The sequence below is a fragment of the Mirounga angustirostris genome, unplaced genomic scaffold (assembly GCF_029215605.1).
Source record: "Mirounga angustirostris isolate CCGP_5_RB_7025 unplaced genomic scaffold, mMirAng1.0.hap1 SCAF_6, whole genome shotgun sequence".
NCBI lineage: Eukaryota > Metazoa > Chordata > Mammalia > Carnivora > Phocidae > Mirounga > Mirounga angustirostris.
The window spans coordinates 44,274,729-44,301,082 of NW_026991714.1; the positions used below are offsets into that span (position 1 = coordinate 44,274,729).

Genomic DNA, 26,354 nt, shown 5'->3' on the forward strand with positions numbered 1-26,354 from the left:
TTGTGGGGTTTTTAAAGATTTTATTTATTTGAGAGAGAGAGAGCACAAGGGAGGGGCAGAGGGAGAGGGAGAAGCAGGCTTCCCGAGGAGCCGGGAGCCCGATGCGGGGCTCGATCCCAGGACCCTGGGACCATGACCTGAGCCAAAGGCAGACGCTTAACTGACTGAGCCACCCAGGCACCCCTTTTTGTGTTTTTTGGGTTTTTTTTATGGAACCAAGTAGGGGTTTTTAACTGTGCAAGAGTGGTGTTGTGTGGGGGACGCATGCCATCACCTCACTCGTAGAGTGAAGCATCTCAAGCTACCCCCGCCACAACCCTGTCTTTTCTACAGTTTTGCTGAGCACCCTCCTGCCCATTCTCTGTAAACTGTGTATCAAGCATTCTTCTAGGAAGAGGTCTCGCCCTGTGTCAGAAGGTGGGAGGGAGGTGGTTCTGTTGGGTCTTTGCAGATGGCCACGCACCTCCTTTACCCAATAATGTATGTCTAAGTTGTATGTGCATCTGAAACATAGCAGTCCTTGTAATAATTTCTCATTTTTTCAGTGAATCATGTGCAAGAGGCTTCTAGGCTCATCTTTCAGTTTATCTTTATTCATGATTGATCTTCAAGTAGCAAAAGCTTCTCACTCCAGAATCTGAAGACTTTTTTTTTAAAAAGATTTTATTTATTTATTTATTTGAGTGAGAGAGAGGCAGAGGGAGAGGGAGAAGCAGGCTTCCCGCTGATCAGGGAGCCTGATGGGGGGCTCGATCCCAGGACCCTGAGATCATGACCTGAGCTGAAGGCAGACGCTTACCTGACTGAGCCACCCACGTGCTCCTAGAATCTGAAGACTCTTTACCTCACAATTACTGAGGCAAAGAACTGGTGATCGTACTTCAGGATGCCTAGGAACCCACTCTTCGCAGAAATTCCTTTTATGAAAACGCTGGGAAAATACTCACCCGAAATGTATCTATATTTTGCTGGTTTGAATTGGGATTGTATTTGTTGAGAGGAGGAGACAGGCTGGTAGGTGACTTCTCTGGACCCTGTCACATCACAGAAACTCAGTCACACTAAGTCTCTTTCCAAGTGCAGTTGTTGACTGAGGCCAACCCTATCTGCCGATAGACCCAACACTAACCGATTCAAGCATCTTAATAGGGCTATTCACTAACAAGCAGCTGCCCTATCACGAAAAGAAGGATTATATAAGTTGGGGATATGAGAAGGGAGCAGCTATTCACACTCCATTTGGCCAACAGATCACCCAGGACTATAACTTGGGCCCAGAGAAGAGTGGCTGTATCTTTTCCTAGAGATGAAAAGCTGTAGCCCCTGAGGAGATTATTTTTCAATTACCTCTTGGGAGTTTGCTCATTCGTTCAGCTGAGCCCTCAGTTGAGGGGCAAACCCCTGTCAGTTATATCTTTTATTGTTGTTACAGTTAAAATTCTAGGCCTAAAGCGTGGTCTCTTGAGTTTGACCATGTTGCCCACAAAACAACGCTAAGGTGAGGCCGGTGATTCTGAAGAACCAGGAGCCCCGAGGTGTAGTCTGGGCCCAGCTCTCTTCACCACTTGGGTGGTCTTAGGTGGGCTGCTTGACCTCCTCGGGCCTTGGGCCTCAGTGAAAAGGAGGCAGTACCCTACTAGAGCTCCACACATCACAGGGTGGTTGTGAGGATAACAAGAGATAAGGTGCCCACAAGTACTTTGGAGGTATGCTAAGTGACATGTCGCTGTGAGGTGAATTATTACTTACCCAGGGATCTGTGGGCAGGAGATTGGGGACACTTTAAGGGAGTTATTCTTTGTGGAACATTTGTGCAAAATGTACTAGAGTCACTGAGAACCTGATTGCATCAGTCCTGCTATAGAATGCCCGTGTTTCATGAAAAAGTGCTCAATATCGCTCGGCATCAGGGAAATCCAAATCAAAACCTCAATGAGATACCACCTCACACCATCAGAATGGCTAAAATTAACAAGTCAGGAAACGACAGATGTTGGCTGGGATGCGGAGAAAGGGGACCCTCCTCCATTGTTGGTGGGAATGCAAGCTGGTGCAGCCACTCTGGAAAACAGTATGGAGGTTCCTCAAAAAGTTGAAAATAGAGCTACCATATGATCCAGCAATAGCACTACTGGGTATTTACCCCAAAGGTACAAATGTAGGGATCCGAAGGGGTACATGCACCCCGATGTTTATAGCAGCAATGTCCACAATAGCCAAACTGTGGAAAGAGCCAAGATGTCCATGGACAGATGAATGGATAAAGAAGATGTGGTATATATATACAATGGAATATTATGCAGCCATCAAAAGGAATGAGATCTTGCCATTTGCAACGACGTGGATGGAACTGGAGGGTATTATATTGAGTGAAATAAGTCAAACAGAGAAAGACATGTATCATATGATCTCACTGATATGAGGAATTCTTAATTGCAGGAAACAAACTGAGTGTTGTTGGAGTGGGGGGTGGGGTGGGAGGGATGGGGTGACTGGGTGATAGACACTGGGGAGGGTATGTGCTCTGGTAAGCGCTGTGAATTGTGCAAGACTGTTGAATCTCAGATCTGTACCTCTGAAACAAATAATGCAATATATGTTAAGAAAAAAGAAGAAGAAGAAGAAGAAGGTAGCAGGAGGGGAAGAATGAAGCGGGGGAAATCGGAGGGGTAGACGAACCATGAGAGACGATGGACTCTGAAAAACAAACAGGGTTCTGGAGGGGAGGGGGGTGGGAGGATGGGTTAGCCTGGTGGTGGGTATTGAGGAGGGCACATTCTGCATGGAGCACTGGGTGTTATGCACAAACAATGAATCATGGAACACTTCATCTAAAACTAATGATGTAATGTATGGGGATTAACATAAGAATAAAAAAAAAAAAGCAAAAAAAAAAAAAAAAAGAATGCCCGTGTTTGAAGTTAACATCAGCCTCACTGAACCCGCAAGCAGATGCCTCTGCTGATGGCCCCCCCCGCTCCACTGTCACCGATGTAGACTTGCCCATCTCACCTCTTTTATCCCCCATTTGGTTTCCTTAGATACCCATTACCCCTGAGTGCTAAATAGTATATACCTTCTTTTAAAATGTAAAAATGAATTAAAATAACTTTGCCTGATGATTTCATCTTATACTTGGCATTGTCCTTGTTCAGAAATTGTGGCTATCTGGTTGGGAATCACTGAAGTAGATACACTTTAAATGTTAACAGATATACACATTCTTATTTGGATGGTGTTCAGTATTAAACTGGTTTGATTTGGGATTACTTCAACAAATATTTCAATATTCCAAGTAGAAAGTTCTGGAAAAACCGTAGATTTTTCTTTTCTCCCCCATGTCATTGGAGTCTCTCAGTATCTGAGAAAGGCTGCATGCTGGAGTAGCAAGTGGACCGTGGGAGGAAGGACACTGGGTTGGAGTCCCGGTTCTGCCATTGCCTGGCTGCGATGCTGGGAGTGTCCTTCCACGTCGCTTGGCCTTTGTTTTCCACTGCACTTTCTTCTAGCTAGAATAGTCTGCAGTTGAACATTTAGTTCATGGGTCAAATTTCTAAGGTCGTATTTGCACTTCATTTTTAAAAATTGGGGTTGAGGAGTCGAGCGAGCCAACTTTGGGGGGGGTGGTAGTCATTGCCTGGTTCCGTTCACATCCCAGGGACACGGGGCCAGAGCCCCTGCCTTGTGGCTGGACAAAATCTCCACCTGCCATGGTCAGTGCTGGGCTGACCTACACCAGCTGACTGCCTTCCCTCTCCTGATCTCTTTCAGAACTCGTGATCCCGGACTCGGCCAACGTCTTTTATGCCATGAACAGCCAAGTGAACTTTGACTTCATTTTGCGCAAAAAGAACTCCATGGAAGAACAAGTGAAATTGCGTAGCCGGACCAGCTTGACACTGCCCAGGACAGCTAAACGGGGCTGCTGGAACAGCAGGCACAGCAAAATCACCCTCTGAACGGAGGGACCGGTGGCCCCTCGCTGGCCAAACGCAGAGTGGGGCTGAGAGCAGGCCGTGGTGATTGCAACGACCATCCAGTGTTAGAGGATCGTTGGTGAAGTCAACAGATACTTACTGAGTACCTCTGGTGTGCAAGACACCAAGATGGGCATTGTGGGGAAATCGGGGATGAGTTTGACAAGGAAATGGATGAAGGTTTCACCGATTCTCTTTGACCTATTTGAGACTGAAATGCAAAATTACCCACTTTTATAAATATATATATATGTGTATACACATATTAGGGATGTATGTGTATATATATATAAATATATGAGGGACTTATGGGATATTCTGGACTATGGAAAAAGGAATTTGCACAATGGCCTGGGATGTTGAGGTCACTCTTTACAGGGAAATAGAAAGAACTGAAAACTGAGTCTCCTACCTTCCAAGTAAATGGAATCAGTCCTAGGAATACAGTGTCCTTTGTGCCAGTATTATACGAAGTCCCACCACGTTTATAAAGGGAAAGAATTCCCTTCTCCATCAAGTGCCACCAGAACACCTGCGCTGCAGAGGCCGGAACGGCCACGGCTGAATGAAAGGCCGCTTCCGAAAGGGTTTGGATGAGCCAGTGGGCTTTCGACCTCTGCCCGCATCTGCCACTCTCTGCAACCCCGGGGAGGGAGGGCAACGAGGAGCTTCGGAGGCCCGTCTGACCCGCCGGTCCAGCCATCGCGACACCTCTGGAGTCAACACAAGCCCATTTTGATTTCTGGCACTGTGTTTCTGTTCCCCCGGCCCCCCCAGCGAACAGACCACAGCCATCGCTGCACAAGTAGCCATGCTCTTTGGTAGCTTCTGAGCCGGAAAAAAAAGCACGAAAGAACGGTGACTCGCTCGGACTCTTACCTGTCTCGGAATGCCTCTACTTCGTGGCCATTTCTGATCGCCGCCTTTTGCGTGGAAAACTGTATGTCTGGAGTCTGTCGCCATCTGGATCCTCGTACCTCTCCGTTACGTGCAATTTGTTCCTCAGGTGTAGAAATGCCTACTGCGATGGACTCTGGTGGATCATTTTGAGCCTGTGAGAGCTTTGTGAATGGCGAGCGCTCTGTCAGTAGCCCCTTGGAAGATGTTCCCTGCTCATAGCAGCGGCCTGTTTGACTTACTAACTTCTACAGCATTACTGTGCCTAGTCACGGGGAAAGAAATGGGGCTCCATAGACCATCTAAACCCTTTCTAACGAGGTACATTTCTTCCAGAGGGAATCAATAACATTTTCTTTTCAGGTCCCCACACTTGCTGTCACAGTGTTACTGTTAAATGACATTTTTGTCTCTAGGAACACCATCACCCTCTCCCTTCCAAACCTGAGCTGTGCTGTGGTTTGAACTAAAAAGCCATAATGTGGGATATCGACATGTGTAAGAAGCACTTTCAGAATGTCCTTTTTAAGAAAAAAAAAAATTCTCAAAATACCAGTTTTTATTCCAAAAATAAAAAGAACCAACCCAGATACGAAGTATAGATTGTAACATGAAGCTTTTTTTCTTCCTTTTCCCTAATCCTGTTAAGACAGCTCCCCAAGGTTACGTGAGACTTATGTCATGTAAATAGCCATATGAAATCTGCAAGAAACACCAGGGAAAGTTTGGAGATGCGTGGCAGTGGACCAAAGAATGAGCCAGGAAGGCCTCGCATTTCCTTTAGGTCTTTCTAGGAGATCAGACGGTGCATTAGAAGACCGACTGGGTTTCAGCTGGTCGAAAAGCACTTTCTTCAGTTTGCAAGGCTCGTCCGATTTGTACTTCTGTGCTTGGAGGAGAGATGGCCGGGGTGCTAGACATCATGGAGATTGAAGTAAATGTGTCCTCAGCCTGGATTACTTGGTTTGCGGGTCGCAAACTATAGGACCCTTGGCCTGGTTTAGGCTGTGGCTGCGAAGACCTAGGAGTCGCGCCTGTGTGCTCGCCCGGTGTATTGTACTGTATATGTAGAGTCTAGATTTATATACTGCAATGTAAAAAAAATATATATATATATATATATATATTTTCCTTTTTTAAAGACAGTGGAAATTCCACGTAGATAAAACATAGCCTCATTTATTTAATGCCACTTTCAATGTCTTAAATTTGTTTCCTGGTGGACAGCTGGGTAATGCTTTTAGCTGCTCGCATGCTTGTCTTTCTGCATCTCCATCGTCTGTTTACCTTTTGGTTAAACTAATAAACTGGTTTGGGACTTGGTTGGCATGTGCTGCCAGACCCAAGGGATTGTATCTGGAGTATTCATCAGGTGCGTTCTGGGTTCGCATCCGGAGTATTCATCGGGTGGTTCTGGGATCCAGATGTGTCCGTAAGCTTGTCGCAAGCCCACTCTGGCTCGGCTGGGGGGAGCAGAGGGACAGCCAGTGGAGTTAGGAGGGGATCCTCTCCGCTGGTGATGTCACGAGCATTTGGGGGAGAGAGTGACATCCTTAGGAAACTGCAATCTGGCATGATGCCTTGCCAGATTGCTGTGCTTAGGAGTCACGCGGTGGGGGACACTTAAAGAGAAACCTGAACTTAGGATCCAGGGCAGTACTTGCCCCCTTTCTGACAGCCTTTTCCCTGGTCTGCAGTTGCTACCATCTGTGTAATTCTTGAAAACCATCCGTGGTGCTCTAGAAGCCAGGAGAGCCTCTATGAAGGGAGGAAAGAAGGTTTTCCCAAAAGACAATCGGAACCAGTCCAACTTCCTCAACAGAGACACATTATTGTCATTTCGTCATATTTCCAAAAAGTTTCCAGAATTATTGTCCACTGGATTCTTAAATGGATCCAAATCATCAAATTTTCTGGACCCTTGTGGGATTTTGGAGAGAGCCAACTAGGTGTTTTAATCATTGATAATATGGGGTGGGGCCGGAAAAAGAAACGGGATTTCTATCTCTGGCGCTAGGTGACTATTTTTTTTTAAGATCATTCGAGAAAACTGGTCCCCTTGTTTTGCCTCTGTCTAGAAGCTGGGCTTGGTTACTTTCTGCCCAAAGACATAGTGTCTTAAAACTTCCTTCTTTGGAGCCTTTTCAAATCCATCACGTAGCACAAGACCATGAGGAGGCAGACAGTGTTGCTCCATCCCTGATACCTGTGGCATCCAGAAGCTTCCCTGACGCCAATCCTCCTGTTCTCCAGATGCTGCCGCGGTGGCACTGGTTACAGCAGGTACCCCCAGTTCCGCGATGAGAAGTTACTTCCATCGTGCTTTGCGCTGCCGTTTCCCCTAGAATCTGAGAACAAAATACTTCTGGAAGAGGGGATGGGTTAGGCTAGGTTTGGTTGAGCTGAAGTAAAAAACCATGAAACCTCAGTAACTTAACGACAGTTTTATGCTTCGTCCCGTCATGGTATATTGCAAATCGGGCAGCTCTCCGGAGGGGCTCTGCCCTCACAGTGGCTGCAGGACCCGGGCAGCGTCCATCTCGCCGCTCTTCCATCTCCTTCATCTGAGATGAAATAGAAACCAGGCAAATTTAATTCTTGTAGGCTCAGATTTTGAAATCCAGGATTTGGTGTGGTTTCTCAGCATCCCTACCCAGAAAACTGAGGAAGCAATTCACTTATCTAACAGTTTGAGGAATCCAGTGAATTTCATATTTCCTTAAGAGTTGGAAGCCATCTTATAAATTGCAGTCAGTCCCCTCAGATTACACATATGGGGGCCGAGGCCCAGAGCAGTCGAGTCAGTAGCCCAAGGTTAGGGGGCAAAGCTCTGAGTTATCAGAACCCCGTTGTGTGCATGCCACACTGGGCTGGCACCGAATCCAGGAGGCTCTCTTGGCAGATATTCCTTCACAGTGTCATAGAATGGAAGAGAATGCCTGGAGTGTGAGTCTGTTGGCTCCATTCCCAGCCTTCTGAGGATGAGAATTCACACAAGCTGTCTTGGTTCGATGGGCATCTGGTTGTTTCTTTAAAGTCTCCAAGGAACATCCTGCGGCTGCTCAGAGCACTGCTACCTGTTTTCCCGGGCATTATTCCATCTCACAGCTGAGGAAGCAAAGCCGTAAGGATCAGGAGGACATTGAGAGTTTGATCCCCAGCTAGGACTGGAATCCATTGCTGATCCATGAACTTGCGCGGCCCCCCCCCCACAACTGGGGGATGGGGTGGGTGCAGAGGAAGAGTCTCCTGCAAGAAGAGCCAACTGGATGAGGAGTTAAAGGAGGAGTGGATGTGACCAGGGCTTGGGTGCCATCCAGGAGCACTGGGACTGGGCTCAGCCTCTCTGTAAGCCAGTTATCAGTACCCAAGTCCTGTATCTTAGGCTTCTCAGAAGCAATCATTTTTATTCCCACCATTGTTTAATCCCAAAGCAACAGTTTGTGGTACAGTTCCAATTTCTTACACAAAGGGTACCAGTAAATCAAACTTTTTTAAAAAGTGAATAAACTTCTGGATTGCTGCAGCCATTAAAAAAAAAAATCAAGGCACCATTTTCAAAATGGGAGAAGCATTCTAAATGAGACGGTTAGCTCACCCCCAGACATATATTTGTGATCCTCGTTGACACGCAAGGCTCCAGCAAAATGTCATCAAGGAATCAAGTTTGATCAGCTAATAATCAATATACGAGGTTTCATAGATCTGGGGTTAGTGCTGCCAGCTCCATTGTGTATTGGGCTCTGTGTGTGAGAGACAGACAGAGATAGACACGTTAGATGTTAGTGAGAAAAGAAACAGGTCGCTTGGGTGACACCAGCTGAGCTGCACAAAAAGGGGGGAAAGAACAAAGAATTGCCTCTGAGCATTGGTTTTGTCTATATTTTTAATTTGCTGGGTTTATTTTTATGTCCCTCCCTGTAGTTTCTTCAGCTTGGCTGCCTCTGGAATGGGCGTTTTCATAAAATCTCACGTCGGAGCAATTCTGGGGCCAGCTTCGCAGCCCCCGGTGGTCCAGAGGGGGGCTCCCCTGATGTTTCCCATCCTGGGTGAGGCTGGACAGACATCTGGGCTCTTGCGCAGGGGGGGACTTGATTTTCAGAGTGTAGTGGATAGCACCCTCTCTCTGGTCTTCAGAGAAGCTTAGAAAATAATCGACGACAACGTGTCCTCTCCCAAAATACAACTGGCAGTTTAGAGAAGCCCCCACCGCGCCCCCCTGGCAGAAGTTGAGATGTCTGAAGGTTGATGGTGTGATCTGCAGGGTCTTAGTTGCTTTGGAAACCACCAGCCCTGACTGTGAAGACTCGAAGGGGCTATTACTGTTCAGACTGGCCCCAGAGAGGAAGCCCTGTGCAGAGGGGCGTGGGGGTGGACGGGGAATTTGAGGGCAGGGGGAAGAGGTGGCTTCCAGGCCATGGCACTCAGAGCCCAGGAGAGAGGTGCGAGGACCAGGGAGCAAAAGACAAGTTCAGGCCCTGCAGCAGAGGGAGTGAGGCCGGCACCTGCCAGGAGAAGTACGGAGGGAGCCGGAGGGGAAAATCATACAGGGGATCTTTCGAGCGGACGTGGCAGCGCCCGGTGCTCACAGTGACCGAGGTGTTGCTGAGCTGAAGGGCCTGCCGAGGAACCAGAGGAAAAGGCCGGAGGCCCGTTGCCCGCCCCCCACCCCAGGCCTGTGGAACAGCAGCACCTCCTTGTGCGGCGAAATCGTCCCTGACCAGGGCCATGGGCACAGAGGGCCCCTTCCCGGGGGAGCACAGAGGAGGGAGGACGGAGCAGCAGGGAGCGGGCCTCCTGGTGGGAAGACTGTCCCCAACCGCAGAAGGAATCCAGTGGAGGCCCTCGCGGGAGCCCCCGCCCGCTGTGTGTGGCGGCCCAGCTCTTTCCCGGGAGGGACCCTCAGCTCAGACGGGGCGGCTTCGCACCAGCGGGTCGCTCCCACCATCATGGCGCCGGGCCCGCCGGCCCCCGCGAGCTGCCCGCAGTCAGCCTCTCCGCAGACCGGCCGCGGCCGAGGCTTTTCCAGGCTGCCTTCCCACCCTGCGGGTGTGACAAAGTGTGCTTTCTCTCTTTTCCAACCAGCCAGAAAGGACTTCCTGGCCACCACGCGTCAGACTCTTCAGCCTGGTCTCACTGCCCCGTGCGGACTCGAGGCCACCATCAGCCTGCGCACAGAGTCCCTCACAGGCCACTGCCCTCTCCTGGCCCTCCTGCCTCTGCCACATTTAATCAGAACGCCCTGGGAGGGAAGGTTCTCTCTAAAATAATAAACCTCACCCCAAAACATACAACACGCGCATAATGATTCTCTCCAAAGCTGCCTATTCTTTGTTTCCTGTCACCCATGACAACTACTTTCTCATTGAATGACCAGCCTCATTATGACTTTCCCCTTGTCATTAGTTAACTCCTCAGTGAGCTGATCTCTTGTCATTCGTGGATATCACTTTTTTTTTTTGAAGTAGGCTCCATGCCCAGCATAGAGCCCAACGTGGGGCTCGAACTCACAACCCCGAGATCAAGAACTGAGCTGGGATCAAGAGTCGGGTGCTCAACCGAATGTGCCACCCAGGTTCTCCATTCATGGATATCACTTCTGGATCATTTCTCTACTACTCTACTCGGGGAGAATGTCTAAAGAGCACACTGTAGGGGGTGCCTGGGTGGCTCAGTCGTTGAGCATCTGCCTTCAGCTCGGGTCATGATCCCAGGGTCCTGGGATCAAGTCCCGCATCAGGCTCCCTGCTCGGCAGGAAGCCTGCTTCTCCCTCTCCCACTCCCCCTGCTTGTGTTCCTGCTCTCGCTATCTCTCTCTCTGTCAAATAAATAAATAAAATCTTAAAAAAAAAAAAAAAGAGCACACTGTAGGAACCTCTTGGGAAGACTCACCTTTATTTTACACTTTATTTCAACATAAGGGAAAAGATCCCCAAGTCTGTAGCTGAATGGGAACTTCTCTTGTTTTAGGCACCAGCGTTTTCCTGGAAACCTTGGCACTGTTTGTCAGGAAAGTAACCAAACCTAGAATTCCCCCAGAAACAATGGCCTCTGTATTCATAACAGATGATAACCCAGGGAGAGAGGGTGGCTGACATACCTTGCCATCGTGATTGGGTCTCAATCTTGTTTCCTGTCACCTACCCCAACACATCCCCGACTTGTCAGAACCTCCAGTCCCCCATCCCTCCCCAGCAGGCCCCTTCCTAGCCCTACACCTTCGCAGTGCCTAGAAAGCATCACCACCCACCAGACCCAACCCTCCTCTCTAAGGGCCCACTCACGCCCCCACAGCCAACACAACTGTCACCTTCCAGGCCACCTTCCCAGCAAAGCTGCACCAACAGTCTTCTTGGGCAGAAGCGGGTTCTCTGAGGTCCTACAATTTTGTTCCTGCCTCTGAAATGAAGCCTTCCTGCTTGCATGGCTGCTCCACCGGCCTGTGGACCCCCCAGCAGTGGGGATCTTCCCTCGTCCTCTGAGCATCTTAGTGCCCAGCGCAGGGCCTGAAACAAGGCAGTGCTCACACCTGGTTTGGGGGAAACTTGATCTGAAATTTGAGGGGTCACAGAAGCCAACATGGATTTTCTCTCTCTCTCTCTTTTTTGCCCCAGGATCAGGTTCTTTGGCCTTGGACAAGCTAGTATCTTTCAATGAATGGTTAGACTGACCTATAGCACAAAACTACAAGATGGGGCCCCCCTTACCACCCTCCCACTGGGGACTCCTATCTTTCTCCAGCCTAGAAAGTTTTTCCACTTACCCACCTCTCCCCAGCAGTCTAAAACTCCCACTGAACAGGAAAGTCAGTGACCACCTTTTCTTGTCTGCCATGGGGGTGAGCAGCACTGATTGATGGTCATCTCTGGCCTCCGACATCCCTGGTCCAGTGCCAAGGTCTGGGAAGGTCCAGCAGCGTTGGCCATTGGTCAGTGTTGGCAGAACCAGTAAACAATCACAGTGTTGAGCTCTTTTTTTTTTTTAATTTTTCACAAAGATCTCTAGAAGGCAAGTAGTTTATCATTTCCCCTCCCTGAAGTGATACGGCGTGATAGGCAGTGTAGGATGCTGGGATGCCGGCTCTTTCTCGTCCTCCAGAGTTCCTGCAGGAGGGCCCAGGGAACCCAAAGCAGGGCCGGGGAGTGTGTCCTCTGCAAATCGTAGGTGCTCAGTCCACTCTCAGCAGTACCAGCACTGCTGAAGTCAGGCTCATCGTCCAGAAGATCCCACCTTGGATCCCGAGACCCAGAGAGGGATCCAGATCGGGATTCCAGACTGGGTTAAACTTCCAGAGGCAAAGAGCAGGTGCCATGGCGGAGGCAAAGGCCTCTGACACTGCAAAGGTCAAATGTCCTGACTTAAGACTAGAGGGGACGCAGGAAGAATAATGCGGTCAAGGAACCCTAGGATTGTTGAAGGGACGACTTTTTAAAAACAAATGCGGGTGTGTGCAGAGCACAATGTTCACAACAAAAGAGCGCTGCTTGGGATCCCAGACCCGAGCAGGTGGAAGCAAAGGCTGTGCTGACAGAGCCAGAACTTTATTCACAGTAGAACAGTCCTAATCTAAAATTCTAGAATTTAAGACCAATACCTTTTAAGAATGAGAATTCATAAACCCATCAGACCAGCTGACAGCAAAAGGAAAAAAAAAGTTCTCTATTAAACAAAACCACACAAAAGTCAACTCAATCTTTCTCTACTGCCAATCTCCCGACCACCTCCCACCCTATTAAAAAAATATATCGTGAACATCAGGCACACTGGCACGCACTCAAATATGCAAACAAAATACAAAATACCCAAGGAAACCTTAGGGATCACCCAAGGGTTTTTCACTAGCTCCCCAGATGCTCTTTCTGTTTTTCTAGAAAAAAAAAACAATAGGCTCTGACAGGTATGTCTAAGCAGTAAAGACTGAGGTCAGCTGAGATCCCCTTCCTCAGCCTCGTTGCTTATTAGTCAATGTGGAAGAGCATCGACGATAAGTCAAGCAGGAAGGCTGAGGCCGGTGTTCTGTGGAAGGCGAGCTGCCTTGTTGTCCTGCAGCCTGGGGGCCCTCACCAGGGAGCACTGAGCTGGGTTCACGCAGCAACCCTGCCCGTGGGCTCTGCTCCAAAGCGTGAAGGTCAGGGAGGAATGTGTGGGGAGGGTATTTCAGGAGGCAAAGTCTGACTGCTTGCAGGCGGGCGAACACAGACCTGAGGCAAACCATCATGAGATATCTGAGGAACACAGACTGTGGAATTGGCAGAGAATATGTAGCCCAACACTGCACTTTCCAGAAAATCACTCTCTGAGGAAAGCGGGGAGGTCATCTGCCCAGGGCGCTGACTCCGAGAGCTTCCCTGGATGTTGGCCTAAATCAGTGGATCGGTCCATTGTTTCTGACCAAGGTCTGTCATCTGAAATGGAAAAGCATTGTGCTCGCTTCGGCAGCACATATACTGAAATGGAAAAGCATTTGTTTCCAGATGGTGAGAATCTCCCACTCCACAGGCCTCCCTGCAAGAGCCAGGCTGGGAAATGCAGGAGAACCAGATCATACACTCACTACTCCCCAGGGTGCTATGAAAGCTTGAAAAATCTGTTTCTCTGCCTTATCTTACATTTTCCCCACATTTTGTAGAATAAATAATTCAAAATAGAATGGAAAACCCAGGCAAGGACAGTTGCTGGCCTGAAAACGTGCTCTGCCTCTTAACAGTGACTCATAAAACTCACACTCCCAGTTCGTTCCCAGGCTCAGGTCTGGAGGGGAGAGCATGACATGTCGCAGCAGCAAAGAGCCCCCTGGAACACGAGTTAGACACCAGCCCGAACCCCTTTATATATTAAATTTATCTTCATAAATAGAGCATCCTAACTCAAGTGACCACAATACAAGGCCAAAGTCTGAGTTCTTTTTTTTCTCAAATATCTACACAAACCTTCAAATATCTACTAAACTCTACCCACATGGCAAACTTGACACCTCTTTAGGAGACCTTCAGTTGCCATGATAGTCAAAGGCCAAGTCTCAGACAGACCCAAATATTGGATCCCTCTTGGATAACGAGGACTAAGATGAACAGCTCACTTTGGCTCATGAGAGAATTCTTTTAAACCAAAGCCCAATTAATTTGCTTTTAAATGATTTGATCCCCCTCCCTCGCAAACTTGTTACATACACAAGTTTTCAAGGTCACATGAGACCAACGGATGTGGTCCAGTTGGCTCGACTGCCTTGCCCGCCCATTTATTGATGTGACTACTTTCTCAGGGATGAGTCTCTGGGCCATGCTGTTCATCCTTATTGTAGGAAGCAGTACCACACGAATAAAGACTGAAGGGCTAGGTATCTGGATTGAAGTTTATCTTGATGGTTGCCATAAAGCCTATCTTCTAGCCATCTTAGGAAATTTGGGTTAAGTTTCCTTCTTATCCTCCCCTGTCAAGAATATATTAATTTTGCTCAATCACAGTAGACCACTTTGGTTAGAGGACTGTGACCACTAGAAGAAACTGGAGCAAACAGATGAATAGCCCGTTAGAAAAATCAAGGGTAGTGAATCCCCCACAGAGCCTTCATAGCTCATCCCTCGAAGGCACAGCATCCAGGGAGGTTGGTGATGGCAGGGCCTCTGTGTTCTTGGCGTTGCGGTGGATGTGACCTTGCTTCCGGGACTTCCAGGAATGGGTCCTGTCCCAGTCGGTGGCCACTGTCTCATTGTCCCAGATGGTCGAGGTCTCCGTGTCACTCAGATACCCCGGCTGGCCTGTGTAGTGTGTGGGGTAGATGAGCAAGGGTTCCGCAGAGAAGGCCTTCAGGTCCCTGGATTCGTAATACTCCTTGTACTCAGCTCTGCAAACAAGAGGAGTGCAGGTGTGTGAGGGGGTAGGGCATTTAGTGAACGGGGACAGGGGGTCGGGGGGGAAGAGCAGAGGGGTCCTGCTGGTCATCTCTTACATTGCCGTGGAGGCCTTTAATGATTTTTAAAGTTGTGTCCTTTGGGGAAAAGTTTAGTCTACAAACACAATAAAAGTTTCTTTACAAGCTTTCAGATGATCTAAACAAACATACAAAGAGAAAGGTCAGGATATTTCTGTTGTTTTTGGTTGGGCTCGTTTAAAACATGAATTTCAGGTCTTACTCTAAAAGCTGAGAATTAAGCTCTGTTGGACCATCACGAGAGATCAATGTGATCACTTTGTGGGAGATGCCCTGTTCTTGGATGAATAAATTAGTTGAGATCTGGACAGCAGTGGTGGGATAAGTCACATGGTGTAGGCTTGGAGGCATGCCGGCTTGGCTCTGCATCCCAGCTCCCCGTGAGTGTAAAAGGGAGGACGACTTGCCCCGACCCCGGGGCTCCTGTGCAGATTACACGAGGTGACATCTGCTTGGCTCTGAGCTCACTCAGTGCACCGTGGCAGTTGGTTTCCTTTCTGTTACAGGGATGATGTTTGACCTCCATGTTCCTGCTAGGACACGGATATACAGTTAGCTGTACCAAAGACGGTGAGGAGATCCATCTTTGCTGAGGACAGGACACCAAATGAGCCAGATGAAGGACAGGAATTCTCAACCACTAAAATGAAGCCCAGCTAGTAAGGAGATCACCCGGCAACTGAGAGAAGGAGCCCAGGTTAGAATCTGCTCTCCTGCTCCATTAATGAATTTAGGACTCATTGATTGAGCAGCTATTATGGGTAGAGTTGGGACTAGGTTCTCAGGACACAGGGATGTGAGACTGTTCCTGCCTCAGTGGGCTCACAGGTTAGTGGGGAGACTGACCGGTAAACCACCCATCTCCACACCCATCAAACAACACTAGGTCAGAGTAAGCTCCTGCGTAAGGGGAACCCTGAGCGTCACACTGCCTTCTTCCATAGATACCCTGCTCAGGGGCCACCTCCACCCTCCCCGAGCCTCTAACACATCTCTGTGATTGCAGGTCTCACAGTACATCACAAGGACCGTTCATGAGTCTGAATTCCCGACCAGACTGTAAGCTCTGCAGGGAGGGGGACCCCTGCCTGCCCAACAAGTACACACAATGGACTGAGAAATGAACTGAACACTTGAAGATGCTCAGGAAGATGACCTTCACCTTCAGGTATATGAGTTTTTGGAAATAAGAAGATCAAAACAAGGAGAGGACCGAGCACATTATGTCCAGGTAAACTACACACGGGGTATTACAGAGGGCTGCCATGCAAGACTTGCCATTTCAGCCTCAGCTTCCCCATCTGTACAAGGGGATAGTCACTCCAGTCAGACTCTCTGAGTTGTGATTATGGAAAGATCATTTAGGAAAGCAGGGCATGCTTTAGAAAATACCACGCGCTACCAAGAATCCGAGGAGCACGATATATGAGTGGGGTGAGCCCTCAAAGGGCAGGCAGTGCGGGGAGACTCACACAGGATGCTTGTTGTACATGATTGGCAGGAACTCGTCCACTGGCAGCATCTTCCCAAAGGGATCGGCTCCAACCAGCTTCTGTGCTCCTTCCAGAGAGATGACGTAGCCCAGCGTCCAATAGGAGTAGTCAGCTTCGACCAGATTTCCCACATTGGGTACCGCTTTCTCGGGCTCTTTCACCTGCATCCTCTTCCTGCCGATATAACTAGAAGGAAGCGGATGGAGGAGCAAAATTCCAATTTGAATATTAGACATCCGGAAGAACAGAGCACAGATTTGCGGATACTTTTGAATGCTGGGACCGACTGTGCCTTACATCAAAAATATCACCACAACGTGCATCCCATCCCCAACGATGACTGGCAGCTGCCATGAAGGGGGCCATTTTCCTGGCTCCATTTACCAACATCCCAACTGCTCTTGCCTAGCACTGTGCTCCAGCCTGGAAGTTAAACTCTAGAGAGACTAAAAGATCCCTCCGATCATTTCCCAAAGACGGTATGTGTTTACAGAGGTTGGAAGTGGACAAAAAGGGCTCAGAGGGGAGATCCCTAGAGTTTCAGCCTTCGATGGTCTCCGGTTAGCTCTCCAGATGCTGACGGTAAACATAGGACAGAAAAGGCTGTGGGGAAGACACAGTCTACAATCAAAGACCTGGGAACCCCAGTGGCCCCAAGCGGGTCCTTCCTGGGAAGAACGAGTGACAAAGCCTGCCTGGCTTTCTCTTCCTCACACGTACCTAGCTCCGCCCTCATTTTGCTCTGAGAAAAGCACCTGGCCTTCTCAAAGAGCTTCCACAACAGCCATTCCAGCTTCCCCACAGTCTACTCACAGACCTGTGATCCGTCACTTCTGTCTGGACCCTGCTTGCTTTCCACCTGCCTGGAGCAAGCTGAGAAGGTGAGGGCTTCCTGCCTGGGGGTAAAGCCCTGCCTTCCTCTGTTTTGCCTTAAGACTCTCTCTTTCAACATTTAAAGGACTGCTCTTGTCAAGACATCTCGGGATTCGTGGCATGAATCGTCGTTCACCTTCTCAGGACACCAAACACAGATCCTCTCAGCCACCGTCCCTTCAGACTAAAGCGTCTGAATTTCTCTCATGTACCATCAAGTGGAAGAGAAACTCCCACTGAGCCCTTGACATGTGGCTAGAGTGATAGGACCTGAGTTTGTACTCAACAGGCTCATTTTACATGGTTTAAATTGAAATTTTAAAATAAAATTGAAGATGTGTAAAATATTTTTTCCATTAAACACAGTTGTTTCAGTAGGACTGCAGTTTATTGCAGCGGCTGAAAACTTAGCATCTAGACTGAGATGTGTTGTAAGCATAAAATGCACACTGGATTTAAAGATGGTAGAAAAGGGGCGCCTAGGTGGTTCAGTCGGTTAAGTGTCCGACTCTAGGTTTTGGCTCAGGTCATGATCTCAGGGTCCTGAGATCCAACCCCATGCTGGGCTCTGCACTGGGTGTGGAGCCTGCTTGAGATTCTCTTTTGCCCTCTCCCTCTGCCTCTCTCTCTCTCCCTCTAAACAAACAAACAAACAAAAAATGAAAACACTTCCAAACAAAAATAAAAACAAAAAACAATGTAGACTGTCTCATTAATAGTTTATAAATATTGATTACATATTAAAGTAAAAATATGTAGAGACATTGGGGTAAATAAAATGTATTATTAAATTCTCCTAATGTATTTTTTAGCATTTGAATGGGATCACTAGAACATTTCAAATGATGTGCGTGGCTCATGTTACGTTACTGCTGGACAGCGCTCCAGTGGTTTGTTCTACTCCTCCCGTTTACTGTTTCCGTTTCTGGAGAAATGTAACATAGCAGCCATGGACCACTTATCAGCTTTCATGTTTGAGTTTCAGTAACATTTGTTTTTGTGCATTTTAGAAAGAGATAGGTACGGGGCGCCCGGGTGGCTTAGTCAGGTAGGTGTCCGACTCTTGAGTTCAGCTCAGGTCATGATCTCAGTGTTGTGAGATCGAGCCTGTGTTGGGATTCATGCTCAGTGCAGAGTCTGCTTAAGATTCTTTCTCTCCCTCTCCCTCTACCACCCCAAACGGCTTGCATGCTCTGTCTCAAGAAAGAAAGAAAGAAAGAAAGAAAGAAAGAAAGAAAGAAAGAAAGAGAGAGAGAGAGAGAGAGAGAGAGAAAGAAAGAAAGAAAGAAAGAAAGAAAGAAAGAAAGAAAGAAAGAAAGAAAAGAAAGGAAGAAGAAAGGAAGAAAGGAAGAAAGAAAGAAAGAAAGAAAGAGAAAGAAAGAAAGAAAGAAAGAAAGAAAGAAAGAAAGAAAGAAAGAAAAGAAAGGAAGAAGAAAGGAAGAAAGAAAGGAAGAAAGGAAGAAAGAGAAAGAAAGAAAGAAAGAAGAAAGACAAAAACTTGAAACCACTGTCATTCTTTAATAGTATATAATTGATATTAATGGCGTATTTTCACTTGATCAGTCTGTGAAATTTAGAAAAGATTTTTGTTTTGTATCCCTATCATTCCTTATACCCATATCCTTATCCAATCATTCTGCTTTCTTGGATCTGTCATTTTTTTTAAGATTATTTATTTATTTATTTAATTGTCAGAGAGAGAGAGAGAGCACAAGCAGGGGCAGGGGCAGAGGGAGAGGGAGAAGCAGGCTCCCTGCTGAGAAAGGAGCCCGATGCGGGGCTTGATCCCAGGACCCTGGGACTATGACCTGAGCAGAAGGCAGATGCTTAACCAACTGAGCCACCCAGGCATCCCAAATCTGTTGGTTCTTTGTCCCAAGAAATGCACCAGCTAAGCCACAAGTGGACAAGGACATGTGTCAATCATAAGTCTTAGACTCCCCAAGTCCAGTCCTCTGATTCCGAGGCTTAAGTGAAAGTTGTCTTTGCAGGTCATGTGAGCATAACATGGCTTCTAGGCTCCATGCCCGTGAGGCGTAGCCACCGGCTGCAGAGCTTTAGACTCAGATTGAGGTGCAGGGACTTCTGGAGGGTTATAGGAACAGACAAGGATCCTAAGGGACAGTGCAGAATCTAATCACATGGCTGACATCTGACAGGGAGCCAGTCTCTTTTTATTACACAATACTGATTTCTGGGTCTCTTCCCCATGGATTAGTTGAGTCACTACTAGGTTTCTTTTGGGCTCAGAATGGTATGTTTTCTGAGAGAACAAGTATTCCACTTGGGCCCACAGTTAAGTTTCCCTCCAAGGATGGGAGGAGTAGGGACAGCTTGTCCGCTGCAGCTACTCCAAAGGAACAGGCTCTGATTTGATGAAATTGCCTTCGACACACAGCTGGGGAGCATACATAATGCTTAGGAACTTTCTGCCTCACTGGACAAAAGTAAAAAGTGTCATTTGGTTTGAAAAGAAAATGAGAGAGGGGGGTGAGAGACAGAAGAGAGGGAGGGAGGGGGACACAGCTTGAGGGGGAGGGGGAGAGAGGGAAGGAGAGGGAGAAGGGGGGAGAGAGAGAGAAACAGAGAGAGAGACAGAGAGACACTTAATTCCCAGAGACAGCTACCAGAGCATTAACTAAGTGTCAATTCAGAACCAGCATTACATTGGTAAGCCTTTGCACACTTCCCTTCCCAAGAGAGGCACTCTCATGCTGACCTTCAGCCCCCATACTCTCAGAGGCTACAGAGGAAACCTGCTCTCAAGTGTAACACAGGACTCTTGCCCTTGAATGAATGCCTCTCCCTCTCTCTTCACACCTCTCCATGCACCTGTTGCTTCCCTGGTGGGACTTCTGCTGTGCTCCCACATGAGCGCTCAGGCTGAAGACCCCTCACCGGCAGGCAGGCTCCAGGTCTCACCAAGAATCTCCCACAGTTTCTTTCTCAGCCACAGAGTATATAGATGCAGAAACCAGGGCCTGTCCTCCACTCACTTCTTGTTTGTGGGAACATTTATGGAGAGAAAGTTGGCAAAGTGGAAGCGTGAGCTCTATCTCCTACCAGCTGGGGAGGTGGAGCTTGTTGCCCTTGAATAGGACTGAGTCCTCTCAGTGTTCTGGGATAAGCTTGTCTTGCCACTCACATCAGTTCCCAATCCAGCTGGGCCTGGTCAATGTCATCCATCAACTTCATCAGCTTCTTCTTAAACTGATGTTCAAAGCGCACATCATCCTCAATAACCAGAGTCTTCTCCAGCTCTCGGTCAATCACCTGTGAAGATCATCAGTGGGAAGAGACCTTATGAGAAGTCCAATACCTATTTTTTATTAGGTGAATATATATTAAAAAGTCAAGAATATAGTAGCACAGTATGTAATAGCTCATAACTGGAGTCTAAGCAAATGCCATCAATGGTAGAGTGGATAAATAAACTGGGGTATATTTTCAGCAATGAGGATGTATGATCTACAATTAAATGCAATGTTATAGATGAATCTCCCGAATGTAATCCTGAGAGGCTATACCTCAATACCCTATGGTTCCATTCATATAAACAAAAGTACAAAAGCAGAAAAAACTATTCTGTGCTATTAGAAGTCAAGATGGTGATTACCCTTGGGGACTGTTCCCTAGAAGAAAATATGGAGAAGGTGCTTCTGGGGTGCTGGTAGCCTGTTTCTTGAGCTGGGTGCTGGTTGACATGGCTGTATTTTTATTTCATTTGTGAAATTTCATTGGCCTGTATTTTACGATCTATTTAATTTTATATGTATTTATTACATTTCACTTAAAGTTTAAAGAAAAAAAATAGGCATAGACTGGGTCATTCAAAGAGGGAAGGCAGTCAAGGGGTCCTTCTTTAGGGACTTTCTCTTGTGGGAACTGACCGTTAATCAAGAGCCCCACACTCCAATACCTCCCTCCATCTAAGCCATGGGTTCAAGTCCTGGCTTTGCCACTTCTTACCTAGACAAGATATTTAATTATTTTCTCTTGGATAAAATGAGCCCATGTGTCCTGACCCACTTCATATGATTCCTGTGTGACTTCTTGTATGAAATCATTTAATAAATGATGACATGCTAGATACATACAATACAAGGCATTCCTACTAAGGATAAGGATACGTCAAAAGGAGTGTGGCCAGGCGCCTGGGTGGCTCAGTTGGTTAAGCGACTGCCTTCGGCTCAGGTCATGATCCTGGCTGGAGTCCCTGGATTGAGTCCCGCATCCGGCTCCCTGCTTGGCAGGGAGTCTGCTTCTCCCTCTGACCCTCCCCCCTCTCATGTGCTCTCTCTCATTCTCTCTCTCTCAAATAAATAAATAAAATCTTTAAAAAAAAAAAAAAAGGAGTGTGGCCTCCTGAACATGGGTATCTTCCCCTGTTATCATCTCAAGTGGCAACAAGGCTCCCTTTCACTGTTTGTTGCTGGCCTTGTGTCAGAGGGAGACACGAGGTAACAGAAACTTCCAAGCATATTTCCAGAACAGTTATGGCTTCACTCTATATCTGGCTGTAATTCACCTACAAAGTCCCACTTTCCTTCCTCCTTATTATAAAACTGCATATGTAAAACAAGCATTATTTACCTCTTTCCAGACAGAGTAGTGGCTGAGAAAGCAGCCGATTTCACCCCTGGTGAGAGGCCTAGAGGAGTAGGGATCTCGATATCCAGGCAGCATTTCAATATTCAGGGCCTTCAGCTGACTTGTGTTGAGTGCTCTGCATGACAGAGAACATGTCTGAAAATTAACAAGTTGAGATGTCCCCCCTACAGAAGCCAGAAAGAGAGAGTTCTGGATGTTCCTCAGAGCCCTTCTGCAATTGAGGAAGACTTCTCAGGTTTCTTATCATCCCTTAGGAGCCCCTCAGGGTTAACGTGTCATGGCAGCATTACAAGCTTGGCAAAGACAAGAGGATGTCTTATACTGGGTATATCCCTCACAATTGCCAACATAGTTCTAAGTATTACCAGTTTTTTTGACAGCTTTGAAAAAGTATTTTCCTAATGAAGGACAAGTGGCTAATAGCATTAAATACTAGAGGGGATGAGGACAGGAAGAACTGTGTACATGTGCATGTCTTTCCTTTGGGCCTAATTTTTTTTTTGAAGTTAAGAACAAAAATAGCGGAGACAATCTTGTGAGCAGAAAGAGAGAAGTGACTCCCTACATACAAAGTGTTCTCAACAAGATTAACAGCTGGTTCTCAGAAACCATGGAGGCCAGAAGGCAGGGGGTTGACATATTCAAAGTGCTACCCTGAAAAAGACTGTCAACCAAAAATTCTATATCTAGTCAAACTGTCCTTCAAAAATAAAGGAGAAATTAAAATATTTCCACATAAACACAAACTGAGCGTTTGTCACCTGCAGATCCGCTCTACAAGAAATACCAAAGGGAGTTCTAAGGCTGATATGAAAGGAAATTAGAGAGTGACATAAATCCATATAAAGAAATAAAGAGCATGGGGACATGTAACTGCATAGGTAAATATAAATGACAGTATAAATGTTTTTCATTGATAACTTTTTTCTCTTTAAATTTTCTGATTTAAATTATAGCTGTGTAAAGCAATAATTGTAAGTCTCTGTTAAAGGGCATATAGTATAGAAAGAAATAAATTGTTTGACAACAGTAGAACAAAGGATGGTGAAAGGAATGAAGCAGTATAGAAGCTAAGCTTCTGTAGACCACTGAAATTCAGCTGGTTCTTTTAATCAAGATATAATTGACATACATTATATTAGTTTCAGATATATATTGACTTGATATTTGTATATATTATGAAATGATCACCGTACTAAGTCTAGTTAACATCTGTCACCCCACATAGTTACAAAATTTTTTTTCCTGTGATGAGAACTTTTAAGATCTACTCTCGTAGCAACATTCGAATAAGCAATGCAGTATTGTTAACTATAGTCACCATGCTGTGCACAGCAGCCCCATGACTTATTTATTTTATAACTGGAGGTTTGTACCTACTCACCTCCCTTTATCCATGTTACCCACCTTCCAACACTGCCTCTGGCAATCACCTCTGTTTTCTGTATCTATGAATTTGGGTTTTTTTTTTCTCTTTAGATTCCACATATAAATGAGACCATCTGGTATTTGTCTTTTTCTGTCTGACTTATTTCACTTAGCATAATGCCCTCAAAAGCCATCTATGTTCTTACAAATGGCAGGGCTTCCTTTTTTAATGGATGAATATTTCATTGTATACATTTATATGTACCACATCTTTTTTACCCATTCATCCACTGATAGGACTCTTAGGTTGGCTATTGTAAAAAATGCTGCAATGAACATGGGGGTACATATGTTTTGTTTTGTTTTGAAGTTGTTTTTTCATTTTCTTTGGATAAATACCCAAAAGTGGAGCTGCTGGATCATATGGTAGTTCTATTTTTAATTTTTTGAGGAAGCTCCATACTGTTTTCCCTAGTGGCTGCACCAATTTACATTCCAATCAACAATACAACAGTGTTCCCCTTTCGTTACATCCTTGTCAACACCTGTTATTTCTTGTCTTTTTGATAATGGCCACTCTAAAAATATGAGGTGATATCTCATTGTGGTTTTGATTTGCCTTCCCCTGATAATTAGTGATGTTTAGTACCTTTTAATGTACCTGTCGTCTACCCTTTAATGTACCTGTTGTCTAAAGAATGTCTTCTTTAGAAAAATGTCTACTTAGATCCTTTGCCCATTTTTGAAGTCAAGTCATTTGGGTTTTGTTGTTGTTTATGCTATTGAGTTGTATGAGTCTTTATATGTTGTGGAAATTAACCCCTTATCAGGTATATGATTTGCAAATATTTTCTCCCATTAGGTAGGTTGCCTTTTCATTTTATTGATAATTTCTTTTACAATGTAGTCCCACTTGTTTATTTTTGCTTTTGGTGTCAAATCCAAAAAACCATTGGCACAACTAATGTTGAGGACCTTATCCCCTATGTTTTCTTATAGGAGGTTTGTATTAATATAAACCAGATTGCTATACATTGAAATGGTCATTGTAATCTCCATGGCAGTCACTGAGAAAATAACTACAAAAATGTAGTAAAAGAAACAATAAGAGAATTAAAATGATAGAGTAGAAGATATCTTTTTAACCCAAGAAGGCAATAATGAAGAACAGAGGGACAAAAAAGATGTAAGACATATAGAAAACAAATGGAGACTGACAGACATAAATTGGGTACATTAAATATGAGTGGATTAAACCCTACAATCAAAGGCAGAGCTTAGGAGAATGAGTTTTTCAGAACATGATTCAACTATGTGCTGTCTATAAGAGACAGACGAGATTCAAAGACACAAATAGGTTTAAAGTGAAAGGATGAAATAGGATGTAACCAATAACCACAAGAGAGTTGAAGGAGCTATATTAATATTTGACAAAGTAAACTTTTAAACAAAAGCAATTATTAGAGATAAAGATTAATAAAAAATCAACCCATCAGAAAGACAAAAATTGTAATTATACATGCACCTTACACCGGAGCAAAAACATGAAGCAAAAACTGAGAAATTGAAAAGAAAGATACTATTTAGCAATAATACTGGGAGACTTTAATAAGACACTATCAATAATGGGTAGAACAACAAGGCAGAAGAACAACAAAGAAACAGAAGACTTGAACAACACCACAAACCAACTAGACCTGACATATCTATAGAACATGACACCCAACAGCAGCAAAATACACATTCTTCTCGAGTTCACATGCAACATTCTCTAAGAAAAACCTTGTGTTAAACCATAAAAACCATATAGATAATAAATTAAGCCTCAGTAATTATATAAGGCATGTTCTCTGACCACAATGGAATTAATTAAAAATCAATAACAATAGGAAATTTGGAAAATTCACAAATATGTGAAATTAAACAACACACTCCCAAATAGCTAATGGGTCAAAGAAGAAATCACAAGGGAAATGAGACAATAGTTTGAGATGAATGAAAATGAAAACAAGGCATACCAAAACTTATAGGATGCACTTAGTGTAGTACTTGGGAGGGTTAGTAATAGCCATAAATGCCTATATTAAAAAAGAATACCTCAAATGAATAATCTGATCTTCCACTTTAAGAAATTAGAAAAAGAAAGGCAAAGTAAACCCAAAGCAAGCAGAAGGAAAAAATTAGGACTAGAGTGGAAATAAGTGAAATAGAGAATAGACAAACGATAGAAAAAAATCAACAAAACCAAAAGCTGGTTCTTTGAAAAGATCAACAAAATTGATAAACCTTTAGCTAAGCTGATCAAGAAAAAAAAAAGTCGACTCAAACTATTAAAAAAAAAAGAAGGAATGAAAGAGTGGGCGAACACTTATTGACCTTAGGGAAATATAAAGGATTATAAGATAATACTATGAACAATAGTATGCCAACAACTTAGATAACCTAGGAAAAGATTAATGAATTGTTAGAAAATTACAAATCAATGACTCAAAAAGGAATAAACATTCTGAATACACCTATAACAAGTAAAGCAGTCGAGTTAGTAGTAAAATTTCCCACAAAGAAAGATCCATAATCAGTTAGCTTCTTTGGGGAATTTTGCCAAGCATTTAAAGAATTAACACCAATCTTTCACAAACTTTTCCAAAAAACAGAAGACGGTAGGAACATTTCCCAGCTCATGCAATGAAGCTAGTATTATCCTGGAAAAAGACATCAGAAGAAAACTATAGGCCAATATCCTTTATAAATATAGACCCCAAATTCTCAAGAAAATACTAGCAAACAAAATTCAGCAACATATCAAAATGATTATACACCATGATCAAATGGGATTTATTCAGGATTGTAAGATTGGTTTAACATGTGAAAATCAATCAATATAATACAGCATATCAATAGACAAAAGATCACATGACTACACAATCATCTCAATAGGCACAGGAAAAACATTTGACAAAATCCAACTATATATGGATTGAATGTTTATATTCATCCCAAGTTCCTAAGTTGATGGTATTAGGAGGTAGGGCCCCAAGTCATGAGGGTGAAACTCTCATAAATGAGATTAGTGCCTTTACAAAAAAAGACATGGGAGAGGGTGCTTCTTCTCTCTCTGCTCTTGGCTATGTAAGGGAACAGCATGAAAATAGCATCTACAAACCATAAAAGGGACCTCTCACCAGAATCCAACCACACTGGCAC

At 45.4% G+C, this 26,354-nt stretch overlaps 2 protein-coding genes across 12 annotated transcripts in view; one reads left to right on the forward strand and one right to left on the reverse strand.

Moving 5' to 3' along the window:
• The window catches only part of RGL1 (ral guanine nucleotide dissociation stimulator like 1), a 249,113-nt gene extending 232,834 nt beyond the window's left edge, over nt 1-16,279 (forward strand). For 5 of the 9 annotated variants that reach the window (XM_045877303.3, XM_064594221.1, XM_045877302.3 and 2 more), the window contains one exon: nt 3,772-6,229. In XM_045877303.3, coding sequence (XP_045733259.1) covers nt 3,772-3,959 — 188 coding nt within the window. In that variant the 3' untranslated portion in view covers nt 3,960-6,229. Of the gene's footprint in view, nt 1-545; nt 2,402-3,771; nt 6,230-9,959; nt 12,533-15,311; nt 15,503-15,811 lie in introns of those variants that run through there. The other 4 variants (XR_010412302.1, XM_064594220.1, XM_064594217.1 and 1 more) reach the window with 4 other exon arrangements.
• Nucleotides 12,752-26,354, reverse strand: part of COLGALT2 (collagen beta(1-O)galactosyltransferase 2) — a 105,263-nt gene continuing 91,660 nt past the window's right edge. For all 3 annotated transcript variants that reach the window (XM_064594222.1, XM_045877307.3, XM_045877309.3), the window contains 4 exons: nt 21,765-21,897; nt 20,317-20,444; nt 16,278-16,484; nt 12,752-14,718 (listed from right to left, as the gene is read on the reverse strand). In XM_064594222.1, coding sequence (XP_064450292.1) covers nt 14,442-14,718; nt 16,278-16,484; nt 20,317-20,444; nt 21,765-21,897 — 745 coding nt within the window. In that variant the 3' untranslated portion in view covers nt 12,752-14,441. The remainder of the gene's footprint in view (nt 14,719-16,277; nt 16,485-20,316; nt 20,445-21,764; nt 21,898-26,354) is intronic.